The following is a 24,407-nucleotide window of genomic DNA, read 5'->3' on the forward strand; positions in this document are numbered from 1 at the left end:
ATCCTAGCACAGTGGATTCCTTAATAACCTCCTTTGGAAGAGCATTCCAGGCGTCCACCACTCGCTGCGTGAAGCAGAACTTCCTGACATTTGTCATGGACTTGTCCCCCCTTAGCTTCAAACCATGTCCTCTTGTCCGTGTCACGTTGGACAATGTAAATAATTTGTTTTTGTGCTCTATTTTATCGATGTCTTTCAGTATTTTGAACGTCTCTATCATGTCCCCTCGCAGCCTCCTCTTCTCAAGGGAGAACAGTCCCAGTTTCTTGAGTCGTTCCTCATATTCCAAGTTCTCCATACCTCTTATTAGCTTCGTTGCTCGTCTCTGCACCCTCTCCAGCAGTTTTATATCCTTCTTTAGGTTGGGAGACCAATGTTGGACACAGTATTCCAAGTGTGGTCTGACCATTGCTCTATAAAGCGGCATTATGACTTTCTCCGATCTACTCGTGATTCCTTTCTTTATCATGCCTAACATTCTGTTTGCTTTCTTTGCCACTGCCGTGCATTGTGCCGACGGCTTCAGAGTCCTATCTATCAGTACACCCAGGTCCTTTTCTTGTTCGCTCTTACCCAGAGTTGCGCCTGACATTCTATACTCGTGTTCCTTATTCTTACTACCTAAATGCATTACTTTGCATTTCTCCACGTTGAACTTCATCTGCCATTGCTCTGCCCATTTCTCTAACTGATACAAGTCGCTCTGGAGTTCCTCGCTATCCTCCTGCGATCTGATTGCCCGGCATAGCTTTGTGTCATCTGCAAACTTAATGATCTCACTGGATATTCCGTCTTCCAAGTCATTGATATAAATATTAAATAGGATCGGCCCAAGTACCGAACCCTGGGGCACACCACTAGTCACTTTCTCCCAGTCTGAGAACTTCCCATTTATGCCCACTCTCTGCTTCCTGTTTTCCAGCCATTTGCCTATCCACCTTTGTATATCTCCCTCTATTCCATGGCTTTGTAGTTTCCTGAGCAGTCTTTCATGTGGAACTTTGTCGAATGCTTTCTGGAAGTCCAAATATATTATGTCCACCGGCATTCCACTATCAATTTGCTTGTTCACGGTCTCAAAAAATTGAAGTAAATTTGTTAAAACATGATTTCCCTTTCCTGAACCCATGTTGACTGGGTTTCAGCAAGTCGTGTGTATCTAAGTGCCGGACTATGCTATCCTTGATCAGTGCTTCAACCATCTTTCCAGGGACAGACGTAAGGCTCACAGGTCTGTAGTTGCCCGGTTCTCCTCTCGATCCTTTTTTGAAAATTGGCGTGACGTTCGCTATCTTCCAGTCATCTGGTATCTGTCCAGTTCTGATTGTCAGATTGGTGAGTTTTTGCAATAACTCTCCGATTTCAACCTTCAATTCCTTTAAGACTCTCGGGTGAATTCCATCCGGTCCAGGGGATTTGTCACTTTTAAGTTTGTCGATCTGGTAGTATATCAGGTAGGAGCCACAGAGGGGAATGCCTTGGAAAAGTAATATGATTACAGGTGTGCTTGCATCAAGTTTCTAAGAAGTCTGAGTAACCTGCACAAAAAGGCCATGGTTATCGCCCTAACCAGAAACATAGGGACTCTGGAGGTATCAGATAGACACCAGAACTAGTGAGGTTATTATTTTGATTATGATAAAACTTGTTGACAAAAAATGGTAGTGGTCTTGGTGTTGGAATAATAATGTATCATATAAGAATCAAAATGGAATAGTCTACTAATTTATTTCGAGGAACTTTCTATACTTCCTTTAACTGACAATGAAAATGATGGAGGCCAGCACTGTGGTAGAATCTGAACATGCTTACGACAGATACTACTACCGTGTAGACCAGGGATCCCAAAGTCCCTCCTTGAGGGCCGCAATCCAGTCGGGTTTTCAGGATTTCCCCAATGAATATGCATTGAAAGCAGTGCATGCACATAGATCTCATGCATATTCGTTGGGGAAATCCTGAAAACCCGACTGGATTGCAGCCCTCAAGGAGGGACTTTGAGACCCCTGGTGTAGACTGTTGCATCGAGAGGATAAATAAATTAGTTAGGACATTGCTGCATGCTAACCGATTAACACAGGATTAGTACACGAGCCCTTGCTGCCTACAAAATAGGAGGTGGTAAGAGCCCAAGCGCTAATGGCCATGTGCTAATGGGGAAATTATTGCATGGCCTTTATCCACAAATGGAAACAACTACTTTTTTATCAGAAGTGCTAAAGTAACCTCAGCATACAGGAAAGACCCACATTGGGGCTGCCACAGGCTCCTTTTTAGCACTGCTTGGTAGAAAGGACCCTTAAGTTGTAAAATCTGTAGAGCAGGAAAATACCTGGCGTACATAAATATAACTTACCTTGAGCTGCCCCTGAAAAGGTGTGAGCTCATTCCAAAAGATAAGATGTCCAGTTATGTGGACGTTTAGAAGAAACAGAGAGAAGCCCAGAATTAATCAGAATGGACTGGTAAACAATTCATCCCAATCTTCAAACCAGAGATCATCATTATGAATTCTGGAGCCGATACTTTAAAAAAGCGGAGCTTCTAAAGTTAGGCTCATTAAGGTGTCTATTTTCATCCAAATTTAAGAGCATATGTTTTCAGCTGAAAATTCATCTTAGTTCAGGAGTTAAAACATTATAGGGCTCATAAAAAAAAAAAAAAAAAGGTCTAAAAACCTGCCTAAATCAGCACTTGGACGATCAAAAAGACAGGTCATCCAAATACTGATAATTGAACAGGGTTTTAGACATATCTAAAACCAGCTTAGGCCTTTTCCCTGCCTCTGTGCGCCCAGAACAAAAAGGGGCGTCTTTGAAGGAGTGGGTAAGGCGAGAGTTGGGCGGGATGTGGTCCAGCAGCCATAATTGAAAAGTTTGACAGGTTGCCTGGATAGAATTTATACATTTTGACTTAGACCAAGTCGAAACAGGTATAAGTTCTGGATCAGCTCAGTGGCCCAGGCAACCCGTCCCCCCGCCCCTGTAATGATTGCGGCAGTAGGGATGCCCAGTCCCTCCTGCCCAAAGCCACTGTGACCCCCCCCAAATGGTCACCAGCAGGAGGGATGCCCAATCCCTCCTGCTGACACCCAATGAACCCCCCCCCAATGATCAGCAGCAGGAGGGATGCCCAGTCACTCCTTCTGACAACCTGCGAACCCCCCCAAAGATTGGCAGCAGGAGGGATGCCCAGTCCCTCCTTCTGACATCCCCACCCCCCAAAGTTCATCCCCCCACACACCTGGACCCCTCCCCGAAGGTTTGCCCCCACCGCCCCTCCCCCCACTTCTCCCTAAGCTTCACTCTCACCCAGACCCCCCATAAGCCCCTCCAGCCGAAGATCTCCTCCCTGCCAAATGAACTTAACACTTTGTTCGGTAAGTGGCAGCTACCTCAAGCCACTGTTGCCGGCTCCCCTGACGCCCCCTATATGCTGTTTTTGAGCATGCACTGAGGCTGCTGCCCACCACAGAAGGTGCAGTTCATTTGGCGGGGAGGAGATCTTCAACTGGTGGGACTTGTGGATCCCCAACATCTCAGGTATTTTTATTTTAGTTGGGGGGAGGTGAAAAAGGGGGAGAAGCAGAGATGAAATGTAGGTATTTCTTACATTTTGAGAAGGCACTGGGAGGGGAGGTGGAGATTAAATTTTTGGTTTCAGGCCTACCCTAAATCGGCCATATGACCAAATTGGACTTAGACGTATGTTTTGAAAATGCCCCTCTATGTATAGTTTGAGCATAGCCAGCACATAATGCCTTTAATGATAATAATAATAACAATAACAACAGTTTATATACCGCAGGACCGTGAAGTTCTATGCAGTTTACAATGATTATAAAGTATTACAGATCGAGTGGAATAAACAAAGTTCGGAGTTAGAGAATAACAATTTGAAGATCATTTGTTGAGGACTAAGATTGTATAGGTCAGTTACCTAAGTACTTCAGGAACAGATGTGTTTTAGGCGTTTCCTGAATTCCTATAAGTAGTAGGCACGAGCAGTTGTTCCAGGTCTTTACCCCATAATGCTGCTTGATGTGAGAGAAGATGTTGGTGATGACTTTTAAGTTTACAACCTCTAACCGGTGGAGAAACAAAGTTCGGATGTGAGGTTCTTCTGAATCGGTTGGTTGTGAAGGAGAAAAGGTGAGTAATAATAATAATGATTTGAGTTCTGTGATCACTCACCTCATCATGCATGCTGCTCTTCATCTTGGCATATTGTAATGGTTCTGGGGTCAATAGTTGTAGGTTGGGGGGTTAGGTGAACAGTTATGTTTTTATTGCCTTCCTAAAGTTGAAGAGTCCTTCAAGGGATCAAATCTGTAGGGGCAGTAGATTTCAGTGGGTTGGCATGAAGAGGGAGTAGGATCGTCATTTGGTGGGTTGCAGTTGAAGGGCACATCCAGGGGGCCTGCTCAGCACTTATGGAGGAAGCTTGGTCATCATGTAGCTTGGCGCCATGTCATGCAAGGATTTCATGCAAGGATGCTAGCATCAGGCCCTTGATGGTACAACGTTGGGGCGATAGGCAACCATTGAGCAAGTCAGTATAGAGGTGTTTTGTCAGAGCTGTGTGCGAGGTCCCAGTATTGAATAAATGAGTGCAGCAGTTCAGGACCAAGGTACTGAAATAGTAGGAATGCTGCAGGTCAAGACTGAGAGGTGCATTTGCAGAGCTGCATGTATAGGATCCAAGCAGGGCCAGTTGTAGACATGCTGGGGCCCAGGGATGAAATTAAAGAGGGGGTCCTTCTCCCAATTTCCATACCCACCATTACTACCATATATATATAAAACAATTTTAAATGACTTCTTCACACAGAACACACAGACTTCACCAAATACAGAACAATGGATCACAAATTAAAAATATACCAAAACTGAACTGGAAACCCCAAAACAAATTCAGCAAGTACTTCATTTTGTACTAAACACAATTGGTGGCATAACTACGAGAGGGGGCTGAGCCTCTCACTTTGAGCTTAGGCCCCCCTCACAGTGGCGTACCTAGGGTATGTGGCACCCGGGGCCCATCATTTTTTGACACCCCCCCCCCCCCCATGTAAAAAAATATTTTTTGTAATGACCATGAAACGGAATAAATGGTCAGAATAGAAACAGGCAGTGAAAATTTTCTTATATTTCAAACATAACATAACATAAATTATGTCTGAATTGTCATGACATCAGAAGTACATATGGAGTAGTTGCAGGTGATGCTTGGGACAGTTCTGATTGTGTTAGTTCGGTTTTATGTGTTTTTTGAATAGAAGGGTTTTTATTTCTTTTTTGAAGGTTTTGTAGTTTGTGGTCGAGGTCAATAGGTTATAGAGTTGGGGGGGTCGAGTGTTGCAGCTCGAATGGCTAGGAGGTTGTCGAACTGTTTTTTTCTTTTGACGTTTGGTTGGAGGGTGTGTGAATGGTGCTTGAGTTCTCCTATGTCTGGTTGAGGTGGATTGAATTATTTAGCTGAAGAAATTAGTTACCCCCCCATTCCACACACATTAGTTCTCTTCCATTTTTGTTCCCATTATAAAAAACACTGATAAGTTCTCAGAAAATAAATACATTAAAATAAGAAGTGAAAACAAAGGCCCCTACAGATGAGAACATAACATAAGAATAGCCTAACTGGGTCAGACCAATGGTCCATCATGCCCAGTAATCCATTCTCATGGAAGCCAATCCAGGTCACTAGTACCTGGTCAAAACCCAAAGAGTAGCAACATTCCATGCTACCGATCCAGGGCAAGCAGATGTTTTCCCCATGTCTTAATAACAGACTATGGACTTTTCCTCCAGGAATTTGTCCAACCCTTTCTTAAAACCAGCTACGCTATCTGCTTTTACCATAACTTCTGGCCACTTCATTTTGAAGCTGAGATCTTTCCTTCCAAACAGAGACTTTGCTAGATGTCAAATACAGCACAAGGTAACTTCACACAGACATAGCTGTGCAGGAAATGTGAATCTCCTCATACACCCATCATATAGTGCAAAAATGTGCAAAGGTCTGGTTTTTTCTTTCGATCACTACATAGACTAATGCCACACAAGCAGCGCTGTTACAAACATATTCTATAGGTCAATGCTAAGGATAACAAAGTTTCCTTCCTTGGACCAGAAGGAGATACTGATAAACCACTGGAAGAGATCCCAAAACAACACCCAAAGACCCACTCAGTGTGTGAACCAGTTGAGTGGAGTGGACTAACTGGGGGGTGGAAATGGGCCCGGAGTTTGCTCAGCAGAATTTCCCAGACCACCTCTTCCTCTCAACACATTGACACGCTGCCACCACCACCACTAGGAACACCTCACTGGGTAGGCCAGCTATGCTATAAACTTTATAAAACACATTATTATATTTTTTTATAAAGCACATATTTTAACTGAACTCTCTGACATCCTCAGCCTTTCCATTCACAAAAATAGAAGGAAGAAAAGTTCCCATTTCCTGCTGTCTCATGTCCCCGGCCTATATAATATTTTTCTTCTGCAGAGTGCAGACCCTTCAAAAATCTGAACAAATCCTCATTTCACTTGCATTATAAAGTACTGAGGATGCCATCTCTCCAGAATCCCAGGTCCTAAAGTCTAAGACAGTAGCGCAACCTAGTGCTGCCAGATTCAGGGAAAAAAATTTCGATTCGATTCAGCCTATTGAATTGGTTTATCGATTCAATTTTCCTGCCCAATTGGGTGTTTTTTTCAAACATCCTAGTGGGTTTATTTTATAGCTTTTTCACCCCCCTTTGGCTTCTCCTAACCACACTGGCGCTGTGGTGTAAATAAAATAAAGAAACAAAAATGACTTTTCCTCTCTCTGTTAAATCCTAGCTCACGTTTGCGGTCTAACACCAGCTCTGGCAGGATACACATTTCAAATCTGACATATTGTAATCACAAAACAGAAAATAAAATTAGTTTTTCTACCTTTTTGTTGTCTGGCTATTTTTCAAATCTTGTTGGTCCAAGGCTCTGGTTGTCTTCTGATTACTTGCTTGCCAGGGTCTCCTTCTTTCTTCTTTCTCCGTGCTAACCATCCATCTGCCATCTCTGTCCTCCCCTTCTGTTTCCCTTCCCTCCCCCAGATGTCTGGCATCTTTCCTTTTTTTTGTCTCCCTCCACAGATCTACCTTTTCTTAACTACCCTTTCATCCAGCAGCTCTCCCTCCTTCCCCACCACCCTAGGGTCCACCATCTCTCCCTTTCTTTTCCCAACTACCCTCCTAACCAGTATCTTTATCCCCCCCCCTCCACACCATCCCTTGTGTCCAACTTCTCTCCCTTTCTGTTCCTTCCCTCCCTAAAACCCATGTCCACCACCTCTCTCTCTTTCAGTGGCGTACCAAGGGGGGGGGTGGGGGGGTGCGGTCCGCCCCGGGTGCCAGTCCTAAGGGGGTGCTCCCGGCCTTGCCATTCAGTCCCCCCCACCCCCGAAGGACCGCTCGCCCCACTAACCTTCCTGCACCACCTATGAAGCAGCCCGCAGCAGGATCACGACGTCAGCGATCCCTGAGCTGCTTGGGCGCTGCTTCCTGCGCCGCGGTCCCGCCCCTCCTCTGACATCAGAGGAGGGGCGGGACCGCGGCGCAGGAAGCAGCGCAGGGATCGCTGATGTCGTGATCCTGCTGCGGCTGCTTCATAGGTGGTGCGGGGAGGCCAGGGGGGCGAGCGGTCCTTTGTGGTGGGTCGGGGCATCAGGCCTTCAGCGTGGGGCAGGCGGGCAGGCAGGCAGGCAGGCTTTCAAGGGAGAGGGGGGTGATAGGCAGGCCTTCAAGGGGGGAGGCAGGCCTTCAAGAGGGGGGACAGGCTTTCGGAGGGGTATGCAGACCTTCAAGGGGTGCAGGCCTACAAGGGGGGGCAGGCAGGCCTTGAAGGGGGTGGGACAGGCCTTCAAGGGGGGTGCAGGCCTTCGGGGGGGTGCAGGCCTTCGGGGGGGGTGCAGACCTTCAAGGGGGTGCAGGCCTTCAAGGGGGGGGACAGGCCTTAAAGGGGAGGACAGGCAGGCAGGCCTTCAAGGGGGGGACAGGCCTACAAGGGGGTGGGACAGGCCTTCAAGGGGGAACAGGCCTTCGGGGGGATGCAAGCCTTCGGGGGGGTGAAAACCTTCAAGGTGGTGCAGGCCTTCAAGGGGGGACAGGCCTTCAAGGGGGGGACAGGCCTACAAGGGGGGGGACAGGCCTTCAACGGGGGGACAGGCCTACAAAGGGGTGGGACAGGCCTTCAAGGGGGGTGCAGGCCTTTAAGGGGGGACAGGCCTTTGGGGGGGACGATGGTTTAGAAGTACACGGAGGGAAGGGGGTGTTCAAAGAGACGTGCATATGCTAAACTTTGGGGGGGGGGAAATAATGTGTCTGAAAATAGAGAACAGGGAGAGAGATGATGGACCATGGGATTTAGGGAGGGAGGGAAGGAACAGAAAGGGAGAGAAATTGGACACAAGGGATGGTGTGGAGGAGGGATAGAGATACTGGATAGGAGGGTAATTGGGAAAAGAAAGGGAGAGATGGTGGACTCTGGGGTGGTGGCGAAGGAGGGAGAGATGCCGGATGAAAGGGTAGTTAAGAAAAGGTGGATCTGTGGAAGGAGATAAAAAAAAGGAAAGATACCAGACTTCCTGGGGAGGGAAGGGAAATGGAAAGGGAGGACAGAGTTGGCAGATGGATGGTTAGCATGCAGAAAGAAGAAAGAAGGAGACCCTGGCAAGCAAGTTATCAGAAGAAAACCAGAGCCTTGGACCAACAAGATTTGAAATATAACCAGACAACAAAAGGTAGAAAAATTAATTTTATTTTCTGTTTTGTGATTACAATATGTCAGATTTGAAATGTGTATCCTGCCAGAGCTGGTGTTGGACTGCAAACATGAGCTAGGATTTAACAGAGAGAGGAAAAGTCCATTTTGTTTCTTTATTTTATTTACACCACAGTGCCAGTGTGGTTAGGAGAAGCCAAAGGGGGTGAAAAAGCTATAAAACCCACCAGGATTTTTGAAAAAAATCACCCAACTGGACAGGAAAATCGAATTGAAAAACCAATTCAATAGGCTGAATCGAATCAAAATTTTTTTTCCTGAATCTGGCAGCATTAGTTTGCGCTACTGTCTTAGACTTTAGGACCTGGGATTGGGGAGAGATGGCATCCTCAGTACTTTATAATGCAAGTGAAACTAGGATTTGGTTAGACTTTTGAAGGGTCTGCAGAAAAAAAATATTGTATAGGCCGGGGACATGAGACAGCAGGAAATGGGAACTTTTCTTCCTTCTATTTTTGTGAATGGAAAGGCTGAGGATGTCAGAGAGTTCAGTTAAAATATGTGCTTTATAAAAAAATATAATAATGTGTTTTATAAAGTTTATAGCATAGCTGGCCTACCCAGTGAGGTGTTCCTAGTGGTGGTGGTGGCAGCGTGTCAATGTGTTGAGAGGAAGAGGTGGTCTGGGAAATTCTGCTGAGCAAACTCCGGGCCCATTTCCACCCCCCAGTTAGTCCACTCCACTCAACTGGTTCACACACTGAGTGGGTCTTTGGGTGTTGTTTTGGGATCTCTTCCAGTGGTTTATCAGTATCTCCTTCTGGTCCAAGGAAGGAAACTTTGTTATCCTTAGCATTGACCTACAGAATATGTTTGTAACAGCGCTGCTTGTGTGGCATTAGGCTATGTAGTGATCGAAAGAAAAAAACAGACCTTTGCACATTTTTGCACTATATGGTGGGTGTATGAGGAGATTCACATTTCCTGCACAACTAAGTCCCTGTGAAGTTACCTTGTGCTGTATTTGACATCTAGCAAGGTCTCTGTTTGAAAGGAAAGATCTAAACTTAAAAATGAAGTGGCCAGAAGTTATGGTAAAAGCAGATAGTGTAGCTGGTTTTAAGAAAGATTTGGACAAATTCCTGGAGGAAAAGTCCATAATCTGTTATTAAGACATGGGGGAAGTGTCTGATTGCCCTGGATCGGTAGCATGGAATGTTGCTACTCTTTGGGTTTTGACCAGGTATTAGTGTCCTGGATTGGCTACCATGAGAATGGGCTACTGGGCATGATGGACCATTGGTCTGACTCAGTTAGGCTATTCTTATGTTATGTTCTCATCTGTAGAGGCCTTTGTTTTCACTCTTATTTTAATGTATTTTTTTTCTGAGAACTTATCAGTGTTTTTTATAATGGGAACAAAAATGGAAGAGAATTAATGTATGTGGGATGAGGGGGTAACTAATTTCTTCAGCTAAATAATTCAATCCACCTCAACCAGACATAGGAGAACTCACGCACCATTCACACACCCTCCAACCAAAAACGTCAAAAGAAAAAAAACAGTTCGACAACCTCCTAGCCATTCGAGCTGCAACACTCGACCCCCCCAACTCTACAACCTATTGACCTCGACCACAAACTACAAAACCTTCAAAAAAGAAATAAAAACCCTTCTATTCAAAAAACACATAAAACCGAACTAACACAATCAGAACTGTCCCAAGCATCACCTGCAACTACTCCATATGTACTTCTGATGTCATGACAATTCAGACATAATTTATGTTATGTTATGTTTGAAATATAAGAAAATTTTCACTGCCTGTTTCTATTCTGACCATTTATTCCGTTTCATGGTCATTACAAAAAAATATTTTTTTACATGGGGGGGTGTCAAAAAAATGATGGGCCCCGGGTGCCACATACCCTAGGTACGCCAGTGCTCTCTCTCCTCTATTTTCAGACCCATTATTTCTTCCCACCCAAAGTCCGGCATATGCACGTCTCTTTGAACCCCTCCCCCTTCCCTCCGTGTTCTTCTACACCAGGGCCCCCCCTCCCCTGAAGGCCTGTCCCCCCTTAAAGGTCTGCATTCCACCCCTGAAGGCCTGTCCCCCCCTTGAAGGCCTGCCTGCGTGCTCCCCTTGAAGGCCTACCCCTCCTGAAAGCCTATCCCCCCCTTGAAGGCCTGCACCCCCCCTGAAGGCCTGCACCCCCCTGAAGGCCTGTCCCCCCCTTGAAGGCCTGCCTGCCTGTTCCCCTTGAAGGCCTGCCCCCCCTGAAGGCCTGCACCCCCCTTGAAGGCCTGCATCCCCCCGAAGGCCTACACCCCCCCCTTGAAGGCCTGCCTGCCTGTTCCCCTTGAAGGCCTTTCCCCCCCCTTTAGGGCCTGCACCCCCCCAAAGGCCTACACCTCCCTCGAAGGCCTGTCCCCCCCCTTGAAGGCCTGCCTGCCTGTTCCCCTTGAAGGCCTACCCCCCTGAAGGCCTGCACCCCCCCTTGAAGGCCTGCATCCCCCCGAAGGCCTACACCCCCCTCGAAGGCCTGCCTGCCTGTTCCCCTTGAAGGCCTGCCCCCCCTGAAGGCCTTTCCCCCCCCTTGAGGGCCTGCACCCCCCAAATGCCTACACCTCCCTCGAAGGCCTGCCTCCCCTGAAGGCCTGCCTCCCCTTGAAGGCCTGCCTGCCTGTTCCCCTTGAAGGCCTGCCCCCCCCTGAAGGCCTTTCCCCCCCTTGAAGGCCTGCACCCCCCCCAAAGGCCTACACCCCCCTCGAAGACCTGCCCCCCTTGAAGGCCTGCACCCCCTCGAAGACCTACCCCCCCCTCGAAGGCCTTTCCACCCCTTGAAGGCCTGCCTGCCTGTCCCCCCTTGAAGGCATGTCCCCCCCGAAGGCCTGCAGCCCCCCCGAAGGCCTGTCACCCCCCCCCAAAGGCCTGCCTGTCCCCCCTTGAAGGCCTGTCCCCCTGAAGGCCTGTCTCCCCCCCCTCCACAAGGTCTGCCTGCCCGACCCATCCTGAAGGCCTGCTGCACCCCCTCCACAGGCCTGCACCCCCCTCGAAGACCTACACCCCCCCCCGAAGGCCTGCCTGTCCCCCTTGAAGGCCTGTCCCCCTGAAGGCCTGTCTCACCCCCCTCCACAAGGTCTGCCTGCCCGCCCGCCCCACCCTGAAGGCCTGCTGCCCCCCCCCCACTACCTCGAAGGACCGCTCAGCCCCACCACCACCACCACGAATCCCCCGGCCTCCCCGCTTCATTTCCCTGGGGAAACAGCCTGCAGCAAGATCGCGCGATGCCAGCGATCTTTGCTTGCTTCGGCTGTTTCCTCCGCCGCGGTCCCGCCCCTCCTCTGATGTCATAGGAGGGGTGGGACCGTGGCGGAGGAAACAGCCGAAGCAAGCAAAGATCGCTGGCATCGCGCAATCTTGCTGCAGGCTGTTTCCAGACGCGACACCCGGCACAGGGGGGGAGAACGGGACCGGACCGGGAGCACCCCCTCAGGGCTTGGCACCTGGGGCGGACCGCCCCCCACGCCCCCCCCCCTTGGTACGCCACTGCCCCCTCAAAATGAACATCTCCCTTGCTGTAGTTGGTGGGAATCCCCAAGTCTCACTAGCTGATGACCAGCTCCTCAGGTCCAAAGACCAGAACTTTCCAAGTTTTTCAGCTTGCAATAGTTTTTCAGAGCTGCTGCTGCTGCTGCCTCCCCTTCCCCTTGGCTTTCATGCATGCATGAAAACAGTGGCAGCTTGAGGATACGGCCACTAGCTGCAAAGCTTGGAGATTTCTGGTTGCTAGCCTGGAAGAAGAAATCTTTAGTTGGCAGAGCTTGGGGATCCCCACCAGCTCAAGTATTTATATTTTACATTCAGGTGGGGAGAAAATTTGGGGTCCATCCACCCATATTGGGCTCCAGCCCCCCCCCCAAAAAAAAAAAAATTGTTGTGTGGCTATTCCACTGAATATAATACATTTGTGATGCACATGTCTCAAAGCCAACATATTCCAGTTAACAAATTCAAAACAAAACACTTTTTTCTACCTTGTCTGGACATTCTGTTTTTCCATCATCTTGGTTTCTCTTTCTGCTTTTGTCCATCTTCTACTAATTCTCTTTCCAGTGTCTACTGTCCATTTTTTTCTCCTCTTCTCTTTTGCTCCATTCCTTCACTATACCTGTCTCCAACATATTAATTTTGCCCTTTCAGCTTTCCTCCCTTTTTTTCTTTACTGCCTCTGCCATTCAAATCTCACCCTTATTTTTCAGCTACTTATGAATTTACCACCGCCTCTCATTCTGCAGTTCTTCCATTTCCCATCTCACTCCTTTCCCAGCCTCCTATTTCCCTCTATTTACTCCCCATTACCATATTTCAACCACTGTACTCAGTGTTCTCATTCATCTTATCATCCGCTTTCTGACCTCTTCCATGTGGCTCACCACTTCCAGAATCGCCCTCCCTCTCTCATCAGGCTAAATCTCCCTGTCCCTTTCTCTCCTTCTCCTACCATTTTCTTTTCTCATCTCTCTTCCCTCCTATGGGTCCATCTTTCATCCTGTCTCTCCATGGTCCAACATCTCTCCCTCTCTTTTCTGTTCTTTTCTCCCTCCTTGAGAGAGGTAGAGAGGGAAAAATATGCTGTATCTGTTTCCCTTCCACTCTCAGACCTAACATTTTTCCCTCCCTCCCTCCCTCCTTACCCTCCTTCCATCCCCATCCAATTATCTCCCTTACTCTTCCCAACTGCCCTCCCATGCCATATCTCTCCCTTTCCAACTATCCTATCCTCCTATTCTATACATCTCCCTCCCTCCCTCTACACCACCCCCAAGTCCACCATCTCTGCTTTCTCTTTCTGTCTTCTCTTCAGGTATCTCATTCTCCTTTCCTTCACAGCACCCCATGTCCAACTACTCTCCTTTTCTATCCCTCCAGACCATTGCCCACCATCTCTATCTCTAGTTCCCCCATGGTTCTGTCCCTATAAATCCTTCCCCTTCACTCCCCACCTGGCACGTCTTTGAAACCATTCTTAAAAAAAAAAAAAATAATAAAAAAAATCAACAACAAAAAAACCCCCAGTTCTGGGTACTTCCTGGCACAGCATGTCCTCCCCCTTTACCTCCGCTCGCATTTTTTGTTACAGGAGAATGCGGTGCCAGCTGGGAGCAACTCTGACTCTCAAATACAGCCTGCGGCCTCCCTCCCTGCGTTCTTTGTGCCGTGCGGTCTGTCCAGCCTGAAAAAGGAAGTTGCATCATTGGGTGTCAGAACACAGCACAAGGACTGCGGGGAGGGAGGCCGCAGGTTGGATTTGAGAGTCAGAGTTGCTGCCGCAGCCATTCCCCTGTAACAAAAAAATGCAAGCGGTGGTGAAGGTGACGTCGGACCGGCACACTTAGAAGTAGGAGGATATGCCAGCTCACAGAGGGACCCTAGAGCCTTGGGGCCCAGGGCAACTACCCTGTTTGTACTCCCCTAATGCTGGCCCTGGATCCAAGTAATGGAACAGCAGGGAATTTGTCCACCTCTGGTGTAGGACAAGATGCATTGGGCCACAATGGTAGCCACAACTGTGTTTGAAGTCGTTGTGTGTCTAGAATTTGGGTCTGAGGATCAAGATGTACCCCAAATCTGGCAGATTTCTGAAGCAAGTGGAGACTGCAGTCCAAAGAGCTAATAGGTCGTATTCATAGGTCTGTAGTGAGCCTAATTTATGCCAAAACCCTGCAATATAACCCTAGCTCTGCAGTTATTCTCTCAGTTTCATTATTGAATGTGAAAATGTTCATCTTTCATGATACAGAAATGTCGGCTTTCAAAGGTGGATATTGTGGGCCTCGAATGATGACATTACACCAGCAACCAGTAGTGTCAGTGAGCTGGAGGTAATGAATTTTCCCAGTGCTAAGTAGGTCATTAAAATAAGCTGGTGGGCCAAGTCTGCCCACTTCTGTTCTGTATTATCAGCCTTTTGCTGATACAGGTATAATAGATATACAGGTATAATAGATATCATTCTTTGAAACTCTATAATTGGCTTAAGGCTTGGGGGAGGGGTATCTTCTTTACCATGTAGAAAATAACTTCTGAAGACATCGCTGTTTTCTGACTTGTGCTCAATTTGAAATCATAAAGTTCATTTGTGTACTCCCTGCATTAATGAGTGCAGTTTGGGCAAAGAATCCTGCTCCACCCCTTGGGTAAAGAGCTGGCCAATCTAAAGAGGAGAAATCGAAGCAGTGAGGTTTTAGAAACCCCATCGGTGGAGGAATGGCACTTTTACAGCAGGGCTATTCAGTCAAACACTGATCCATAGAGCTCAGAGAACAGAGGAGCTATTGGGAAGGAAAATTACTATAATCACAGGATTTCAGGGCTTATAGCACCCACTGCACAACTCACAATCGGTATGTTTATCCCTCCTCTACCTGGCCTCCTTCCTTCTTTCATTTACTTTTTTTTTTTTTTTTTTTTTTTTCTTGCTTTCTGTCTAGTCTCATCTTGTCTTTATCTTGTATTTTTCTGCCTGTTACCATCTTTCTGTTTCCCCCATTCCATTTTCTCCCTTTTTAACTTGTCCTTTTTTCTATTTCTCGTTTCATTTCTTCTGATTTTTTTTTTTTTTTCATCATCACTTTTACATGGAAATGACCATCTCCGCAGAAGCATTAATAGGTGATTGTCTTTGGATTATCCCTCGGAGATACAAATGTACCATCCAAGGTCTGCAGATAGATGGACTGCTTTTATTAGATTTACATTTAAAAGGTTTTGTGTTTCTTTTTTTCATTTTTAGAAATCTGTTGATTCTTTGTAAAAAGTAATCTGAAGGCAGGAAATATTCTAGGAACCTCACAGAAATCAGGATTAGACGAAAGGATGTTTTAAGGGGTGTTAGCCCAGCTCTTCTAGGATGAGATAGAAACTTTTTGTTAAATTATTTAAATTATATAATGAGCATTAATCATTTTGGTCTCTCTTGCGATTTTCAATTAATTTAATGCTAATGATATCATTCCCTTGCCTTTTCATGTATGTAGATGAAACGATCTCGCATTGCCAGTCCTATGAAGAAAAAGCTTAATTGTCGTTTTTTGTTTTTAAACATGAATATCCACCTATGTTGGGGGGGGGGGGGGAGTTCTGTTACTTTGTCAGTTTGCCTTGCAGGCGGTGCTGTAACCTAACTAGTTTCTCCTGAGTTAAAAGATTTTATCAAGTCATCATATTATATCTCAGATTATTTAAAACTATTCTGGTGGCTGCACTTTTTCATCACTGATGAGACATTGTATTAAAAAGTTGATCTTTGGAGCTTTCAATGTGTCACCTAGTTAAAACATGGATGTTTTAAACTAAAGAGAGTGCTTTAATATTCTCAGGAATTGTATTTGATTTCATTTGTTATACCCCCCCCCCCCCCCCCCCTGAACATCCTTTTGGCATTTTCATGTAATTTTACTTTCAAAACATATGCCCAGGATAAAAGCAATTCTTTACTGAGCAGTGAGTTCAAAGCAGCAAAAAAAGGAGAGTTGACTAGATTTATTTGTGAGTAAATAATTCCTGTAGTTAAATCTTCAGCAGTTGTGGGACAGAGACGAGCAGCTTTCCATTTTTTTTAATTTAGGGCTCTCGCTAGCTCTGCTCTATTTGATGAGATGCTTTGTTTTAGCAAAGTAATATAACAAGGGGTCCCGAGACCCCAAAAGCTGCTTCAGCACAACTCTGTGGCCAGATTTACTGGGCATTAATTGACTGTAACAGCCCATTGGCTCCAACCTGCTGATGTGGCAGATTTGAAAACTTGATATTTGGTGAATATTTCATTTTCTACATTGGGCTGATGCTCTTGACAGCAAACTATAAATATATTACATTTCTTCTTTATATTCAGTTTAATTATACCCCTTATCAATACAGTGTGGGAAATTTTTACAAATTATCTGTATACATCATCCTGCATAAGAATATTATATATAACATAATATAAATATTTATACACATAGCTAGTCCAAGCACAATTAATACATAATCATAAAATAGACCCCATTCTCCTCCCAAAGGGAAGTAAATCATAACAAGACATGATTTATTGCCATAGGGCCCATTTCATTTTTATGGGCCCTGCTGCAGATAATATGCACTAATCGTTAGTTAAAGTCCCTTTTATTAGTCTCTAATAATCTACCCTGAAACTTCAGGACATGGTAAGAATATTTATGTTCTATTAATTAACTGACCTCTCTAATTCCTCCTCACAAATAACATGCAACAGGTCAGTGTGAAACTGGGACTAACTTAGTACCATCTAAAACAGCCAAACCTTTGCTTCTTTGCAAAAATTAAATAATTCTCTTCTTGATGCAGCTCAAGAGACACTGGATTCCCATAACTGCTATTGCTGTAACACTACATCCTATGCTCTATTTCATTTATAACTCTACTTAACTTGCGGCTAGAGTTACTACCGTATTAATGTGTACTAATACTGTTAGCGTGCAATTTTATATAGTGGGACCTAGTTACAAATAATACACAGTAACTCTAGCTGTTGGTTTTCATCTGGGGGCATCTAATGGTAATGCTCCCCCCCACCCCCACCCCCATATACAAACACTACTTGCAGGCACTATACTTTTATAACATAACTTTATCATGACTGCACGGAGGAATTAAAAACTTGTTTTCATTCCACTCTTTTACCCACCTAGCTAAATTCAATAAGCTCTAAGACACAGCAGCTTTGGTAACTTATATTCATGACATTTTTTTTCTCATCTAGTTCCTCAGGTTCACATCTGCTGGAGGGAACAGAGAGGAGTCTGTAGAGTTTGGGCACCATGGCTGATGAGCAGAGCCTCTCTGAGGTTGAGTTGAGCCCGGGGGACTCGGAAGATCCCCGTGATGCCCCCTTGAGCCCAGATGGACCCTGTGGCCACCCCAGCCCAGGCAAGGTAAAGAAGGAGCAGCGTGAACTGGAGTCTGAGGATGAGAAGTTTCCTGTGTGCATCCGGGAGGCTGTTAGCCAAGTGTTAAGCGGCTATGACTGGACACTGGTGCCCATGCCTGTGCGCACCAGTGGCAGCAATAAGTCCAAGCCACATGTAAAGAGGCCCATGAATGCCTTTATGGTTTGGGCACAGGCAGCACGTCGCAAGCTGGCAGACCAGTATCCACACCTGCACAACGCTGAGCTCAGCAAGACCCTGGGAAAACTCTGGAGGTGAGGACATACTGGGCTCTAATAGGGGAGTGGAAAATCTCCGTCATTGTGCCCCTGAAGGGGAGCCAGAAAAAAATGTGGAGCACCTCCCCTGTGTCTCTTCCCTCTTTCTCCCTTTCTGTCCTCCTGTTTTGTTCTGTTTCCCAGCTACACCTTACTCCTTCTTTTGCTGTCCTTCCTTTAATTTTTCCCTTTTTCTCTTCTATTCCTTCTTTTCTCCTTCTATCTATTCTCTCTTTTTTAAAAAAAACCTTAACCTTAATAATGTTCTCCCCTCTTTCTTCTCCTTCTATTTCTGTCTTCTCCCTTTCATCTCTCCCCTTCGATACTCTCATTTATACCTCTTGCGTTGTTCTTTTATCTCTTTCCCTTGCTATAATTTCTCTCATCCATAGTCTTCTTTTTCAGTATTTTTCTTACGGCTCTCTTCCTTTCCAACATTTTTTCCTCATTCCCTTTTTCCTTCTCATTTTTACGAACCCCAAACTTTTGTACTTTATTCTCTATCTGTGGCCATTTCCTTTCAATCTCTCTCTTGCTTTTTTTCCGTTATAGTGCCTAACAATAATATCACCTTGTAGCATAGACTACTGTATGTGTTATTAAATTCAGAAGTATTTTCTTACAGTAACTAAAAAAAACCCCAAAATAAAACCCAAAACATTTTTAATGTAGATCTGAGCAGCTGACCTCCTATACTTCTACATTGCCTGACACCTTAAACCCGGAAAATGTCACTGGGATAAAATGACTGTCCTAGTGCATGTCTGATAGCTCTGTGGTTGGTACCATAGACTCCTTCATGGGAGATCCAAGATTGGAAGTGTCCTGAGCCAATGTGTCAGGGTTCAGAGACTGGGGTTGCTGCTTTCAGCACTGGAAATCAATCTGATGCAATCACAGAGCTAGGAGAGATCCTCTTGAAGAAGGCCCTCAGTTAGTTCCTTCAACCATCCAGGATTCATAGATCACACTCTGATGGGATGGTGGCAAAAAGAAGTAAAAGGAGAGAGAGAAAAAAAAACCCCAAGCCAGGATTGATTTTGCTTTCCCTTGCTCCCTCAGATCTGTGAAATTCTTCCCGGCAAGGTAACTGTCCTGTGACACAGGAGGAACAGGGACCCCAGCGCAGTACAAACAAAAGTTCACACCTTAATAATGGAGTACTAATTCTTTCTTTATAATGCTCCCGAAGCTGCACAAAAAAAAAAAAAAATCAGAAGAGCCGGGATGATAGGTCTGAGAGTTACTATAGACAAACGCACATGTTGAGCAGGCACAGTGAGCTGTCTGGAAGTGGGGAAGTTTAAAAGGAAGAATGATGTGGGAGTAGTAAATGATTTGCCATAAAATTCTTTTCCTCATAAGTATTGTCAATACCTGTCCTAGCATTCCATTCATTAATTAACAGTCAATAGCCTAGGGGGTGCCTTTCTGCGGAACGGATCCCAGTGCTGATCAGCACCCTTTCCAAAGGGTCTGAATAAAAAGAGAGGTGATTTAACTTTTTTTTTCTTCTACTGGGAAAACTATGTTTATCTCATTTGGAGGTAAAGGAAAAACTATTATTTTTCTAATAATAACTTTTTTATTGTAGGGTTTTTGTTTTGTTTGTTTTTTTTGCTTCAGTTTATAAGACTATCTGGTTTGTTGCTTCCCTCAAGTTTTCCCTTAGATTTTACAGAGACAATAGCAAGTGACTTGCTAAACAAGTGGCATGAGGTTTCCAGTCTCATCTACCACTCCCTACATTTGTTCTCTCTTTTCCTAACTCTTTCTTTCCTCTTGCCGCTTATTAATCCTATAGGGTAGAGTCTTAGGAAATCCCAAGCAAGTCCAAATTGACAATTATAGATTCTATGGATGTCAACGGGACAAAAATCTTATTTGTTTTCAGTTCCTTTTAACTTTTTCCTCCGTTTTTGGACTTTTCAACTTATTTCACACATTCATTGTAATAAAAATGTTTAATATACGTTAGAACTTTACAACACAGGCAAATCGACAATGGGCATTCATTCTTCAATCTGAGCTAAATCAGTTACGCTTGCACTAAATTGTTAAGTCACACTCATGAGTCAAATGCATGCGAACTAATGCATATCCCTAATAGATTACTTTCGGCTCTGAAATGAATGGTAAAATTCTTTGTAGCGTCCCCCTCCCACTATCTCCCACAGAAAAAGCCTCCATTTGTTTTGCTACTTCGGTGCAGTTCTGGTGCAGAAACACTACCAGAATAGAAAAGTAGCTCTTTTTTTTATTTGGCAGGGGCTGATATTTGGCAGACTACCTGTGTATTGTATAAACCTTGCTGTGTCACCGACTCTTAGTGTGACCTTGGAAAAATCACCTTCTCTCTCTCTACCTTGGCTTAGCCAGCTATAACAGGATGTCATTGGTTACAAGATCAGTCCCCTTTTCTGCCTATTAGAATGGGAGGGGGGTTAGAGGGTAAACCTCTGCATAAACATTTCACCCCCTGAGGTGGCGGTGAGTGGTGTGCCCTGATGTGCAAGGACTGCAAGATGACTTGGGATTGTATTTGTGTGAGAGGGCCCCATACTAATTTAATTAGCTTTGGGCCCCGTTTTATCAAGCCACGTTAGGGTTTTTTTTTATCGCCGGACGCTGAGGTTAAAGCTCTGACATAGGAATTCTAGAGCGTCGGAGCTTTTACCGTAGCAGCCGGTGATTTTTAAAACCCTAACGCGGTTTGATAAAAGGGGTACTTTGAGTTGCTGCATTTCCATTGAATCCCTACTGATGAGTGCTGCTGTTGTAAAAGTGCTAATTTTCACTGTGAAAATAATATTGCCAATTTTATTCCATGACTCTTCTTCAGTCTAACTATAGTTCCAACAAATAATAGGATACCAAATTTAATTAACATGCAGTCAAAGCAACTTTGCCTCATTGGCAAACCTAGGTGCCTTTTTACTAAAGGGCATTAAGCCCATAATGCGCAATTAGAATACCAAAATATAGATTACCACAAAATGCATTAAAGCATTTTGCTGTATTTTGCCTGTTAGCACACGTTATTTCATGCATTAGGTATTTTTTAAAATATTTTTTTCAAGGGGGCCTGCCAAGGGTAGATAATGAGCACGTAAGCATTAGCCAACTAGTGTATTCACATTAGCTTGCGCTAATTAGTTAACGCAGAGTTAATGTGGGAGTACTTAGTGCCTCCTAAACAGGGGATGGCAAGTTTTCCCCACATTACATTTTTTCAGGTACTTCATGCTAATGCAAACATTAGCACACAACCCTGAAATAAAGTAATTGAAAAATGCCTTTTTGTACTGTTGCATTAGAATTGGGCTTAGTACGTGGAAAAGCCTCCACGTTAAAAATGTGCCAAGCCCGTTTCCTAACAAATTTTATTAAAAGAACATTAGGCGGGCCAGGCAACTGCACAGGAGGCCATATTCTGAGGGGAGCAAAGAGCAACTGTAGTCACAGTAAAACAAGAGAATCCTGACAACCCACAAACTCAAAGGACCATCAGCATGCACTTTACCTACAGGGAGGATGGGCAATTTGTTTAGCTCACATCTTGGTGAATTTTATTCAGATACACCAGGCATTTTCCCCTCCCTAGAGAGTGTATAATGTAGGTTTGTACCTGGAGTAATGGAGGGTTAGGTGACTTGCCTATGGCCACAAGTATTATGGAGGTTTGATCCCAGCTCTCTGTGGTTTACAGCCTGCTGATTTTTGCCCTGTTTGCACTCATAGAATCTATAATCAGTGGCGTACCTAGCATGTGTGACCCGGGCTCATCATTTTTTGCCACCCCCTCCCCCATCTGTACGAAAAACATGCTTTTTAGTAACAAGCCATGAGTACCTAGGAAAAGGCAGCATCTTACATACTGCAGTGAGAAGTACAACAGCAATACACCCATTGTAAAACTAAACAAGCCAGACTAGTACAGATCAATCCTGCAGGTCAATCCTAACAAAAAACCATATCTTTCGAACACACAGAACACAGAAAACAACCTTCGCCTAGTATGGAATGTCATCACAAACTTACCCCTCCCCCTTTTACAAAACTGTAGTGTGGATTTTAGCCACGGTGGTAACAGCTCTGACGTTCATAGAATTCTGAGCATCAGAGCTGTTACCACCGCGGCAGGCGCTAAAAAACACTCCACAGTTTTGTAAAAGGGGGGATAAAATAGAAATACATAGACAAAGGTTAAATTGAACCAGCAAGAAGCTGGACTCTGCATACAATGCAATACCACAGAAACAGTGACACGTGTCTCCTAAAGCAATAAATAAATAGAAAATTTTTGTTCTACCTTTGTCTTCTCTGGTTTCTGCTTTCCTCATCTTCTTGTTACTCTCTTCCTTCCATCCACTGTCTGCCATCTCTCTGCCCCTATATGGCATCTTCTCTCCTTCTATACCCCTTCCAAAAACTATATGCCTCTCCTTCCATCTCTCCTTTCATCCCCATTGGTCTGATATCTGTCTCATCTCCTTACCCCTGCTCTGGCATCTCTCTCTCCGCTCCCTTCCTCCTGTTCTTCCCTGGTCTTCCTTCTCAATTTATTTTCTGCCTCTGTCTAATTATTTTTTACTATTCAGTCCTCAATTTCCCTCTTTCACTGTGTCTACCTATAGCTTGCCACGTCTTTCCCTCACCCCTTCCAGTAACTAACTCTATCCTCTTCCCTCAGTCCTGCATGTGCCCTTTTTTCTTTCTCCTCCCTACTTCCTTCCAGCATCTGCTCCCCCTTTCCCTTACACTTCCAATCAGCAGCTGTCCTTCCTCTCCCCCACACTTCCATTCAGTGTCTGTTTCCTTCTCTCTACCCCTTCTATCTACTGTTCACCCTCTATCTCGCCCCTTCCATTCACTGCCCTCTGTGCTTTTTCTATCCAGTGTGCACCCTCTCTCTCTCTCTCTCTCTCTTCCATATGGCATCTTCCCTCTTTCTATGCTCCTTCCATAAACTATCTATCCCTTGCCCCTTCTCTCCTTTGTACATGATTGATTTCAACTCTGTCACCTCTCCGTTTTTCTCTCTCTCTGTCACCACCCCTTCCCTATGCTCTGGCATCTCTCTCTTCTCCTTTCTTTCCTTCTCACCTCACGGTCTGGCATCATCCCTTCCCTGATTCCCGGCATTCTCTCTCCTTTCCTTTTCTTCCATCTCCCCCTCCCCCTCCATGCTCTGACATCTCCTCCTTCCTTTCCCCCTTCCTTTTCCTTTGATCTGGCATACCTTCCTCCTTCCCTCCATGCCCCTGCGTCTCTTCTTCCCTCCAAGGCCCTGGCATCTCCTTTCATTCCCTTCAGTTGGGTACAGCAACACTCTCCCAAATTCTCTCCCCCCTCTGTTCCCTTTCCTCCTTCTGTCACCCAAGGCCTGGTGTCCTGAACTTCATCGGGCAGCAGCATTCACAATTCACTGCTGTTGCCGGCTTCAGGCCTTCCTCTCTGTCGGGTCCTATCTTCATGAAAACAGGAAGTAGGCAGGACCCGGCAGAGAGGAAGGCCTGAAACCGGCAACAGCAGCGAATTGTAAAAGCTGCTGCTGCCCGAAGAAGGTAATGGTGTCAGGCCTTGGAGCACAGAGGCAGACCGCTTCTCCCCCCTCCCAGCCGAACCCCTGCTGGACCCTCCTATCTCTTCCCCCCCAAGTGAACTTTTACGACCCTCCCAGCGAGAGCAGCAAACCTCCCTCCAGTAGCGTCGGCTGCTTCGCGGCTTTCTCCTCCCTCTGCCATGTCACTGATGATGTCATCAGTGACGCTTCACCGGCAGGAGAATGCAGCGAAGCAGCTGACGCTACTGGAGGGAGGTTTGCTGCTCTCGCTGGGAGGGTGGGAGTGCGATAGGGACCGGGCCGGCTGTGGCACCCCCCCCCCCTAAGGATGCACCCGGGGTGGACCTCCCCCCCCATCCCGCTCCCACCTTGGTACACCACTGTCTATAATTGTCTCTATGTTGATTAAGGCTTGATTGGGATTTTATAGGACTCTACCCTATACGATTACTGAGTGGCAAGAGGAAAGAAAGATTTAGGAAGAGAGAGAACATATGCAGGGAGTGGTAGAGATGGGACTGGGAACCTTATGTCACTTGTTTAGCAAGTCACTTGCTGTTTGTCTCTGTAAAATTTAGGCTATTCCTCCACTTCATTTATTTTGGTCTATAATTATTTATTTTACAATTGTTTAACTACTTGGGCTAACATAGGTATAAGCAAGGTGTAATAAAGGGGGGGCGGGGAGCAGACTGCCCCGGTCGCTATCTTGGTGGGGCATCAGCACTTATCTGCTGCCCCCACCCCGCTGCTTGCGCCAGCCTGGCTCCCTCTGAAATCACTTCCAGGTCATGGTACCAGAAGAGATGGCAGAGTGAAAGCCAGCGCAAGCAGCAGGC

General features: G+C 45.7%; 1 protein-coding gene across 6 annotated transcripts in view; it reads left to right on the plus strand.

Annotated features, from left to right (window-relative positions):
* The window catches only part of SOX10 (SRY-box transcription factor 10), a 79,055-nt gene that overhangs the window by 18,668 nt on the left and 35,980 nt on the right, over window positions 1–24,407 (plus strand). For 5 of the 6 annotated variants that reach the window (XM_033929552.1, XM_033929553.1, XM_033929556.1 and 2 more), the window contains one exon: window positions 17,559–17,999. In XM_033929552.1, the coding sequence (XP_033785443.1) occupies window positions 17,617–17,999 (383 nt within the window). In that variant the 5' untranslated portion in view covers window positions 17,559–17,616. Of the gene's footprint in view, window positions 1–15,060; window positions 15,181–17,558; window positions 18,000–24,407 lie in introns of those variants that run through there. The other variant, XM_033929557.1, reaches the window with a different exon arrangement.

The sequence above is a fragment of the Geotrypetes seraphini genome, chromosome 2 (genome assembly GCF_902459505.1).
Source record: "Geotrypetes seraphini chromosome 2, aGeoSer1.1, whole genome shotgun sequence".
NCBI classification, from domain to species: Eukaryota; Metazoa; Chordata; class Amphibia; order Gymnophiona; family Dermophiidae; genus Geotrypetes; species Geotrypetes seraphini.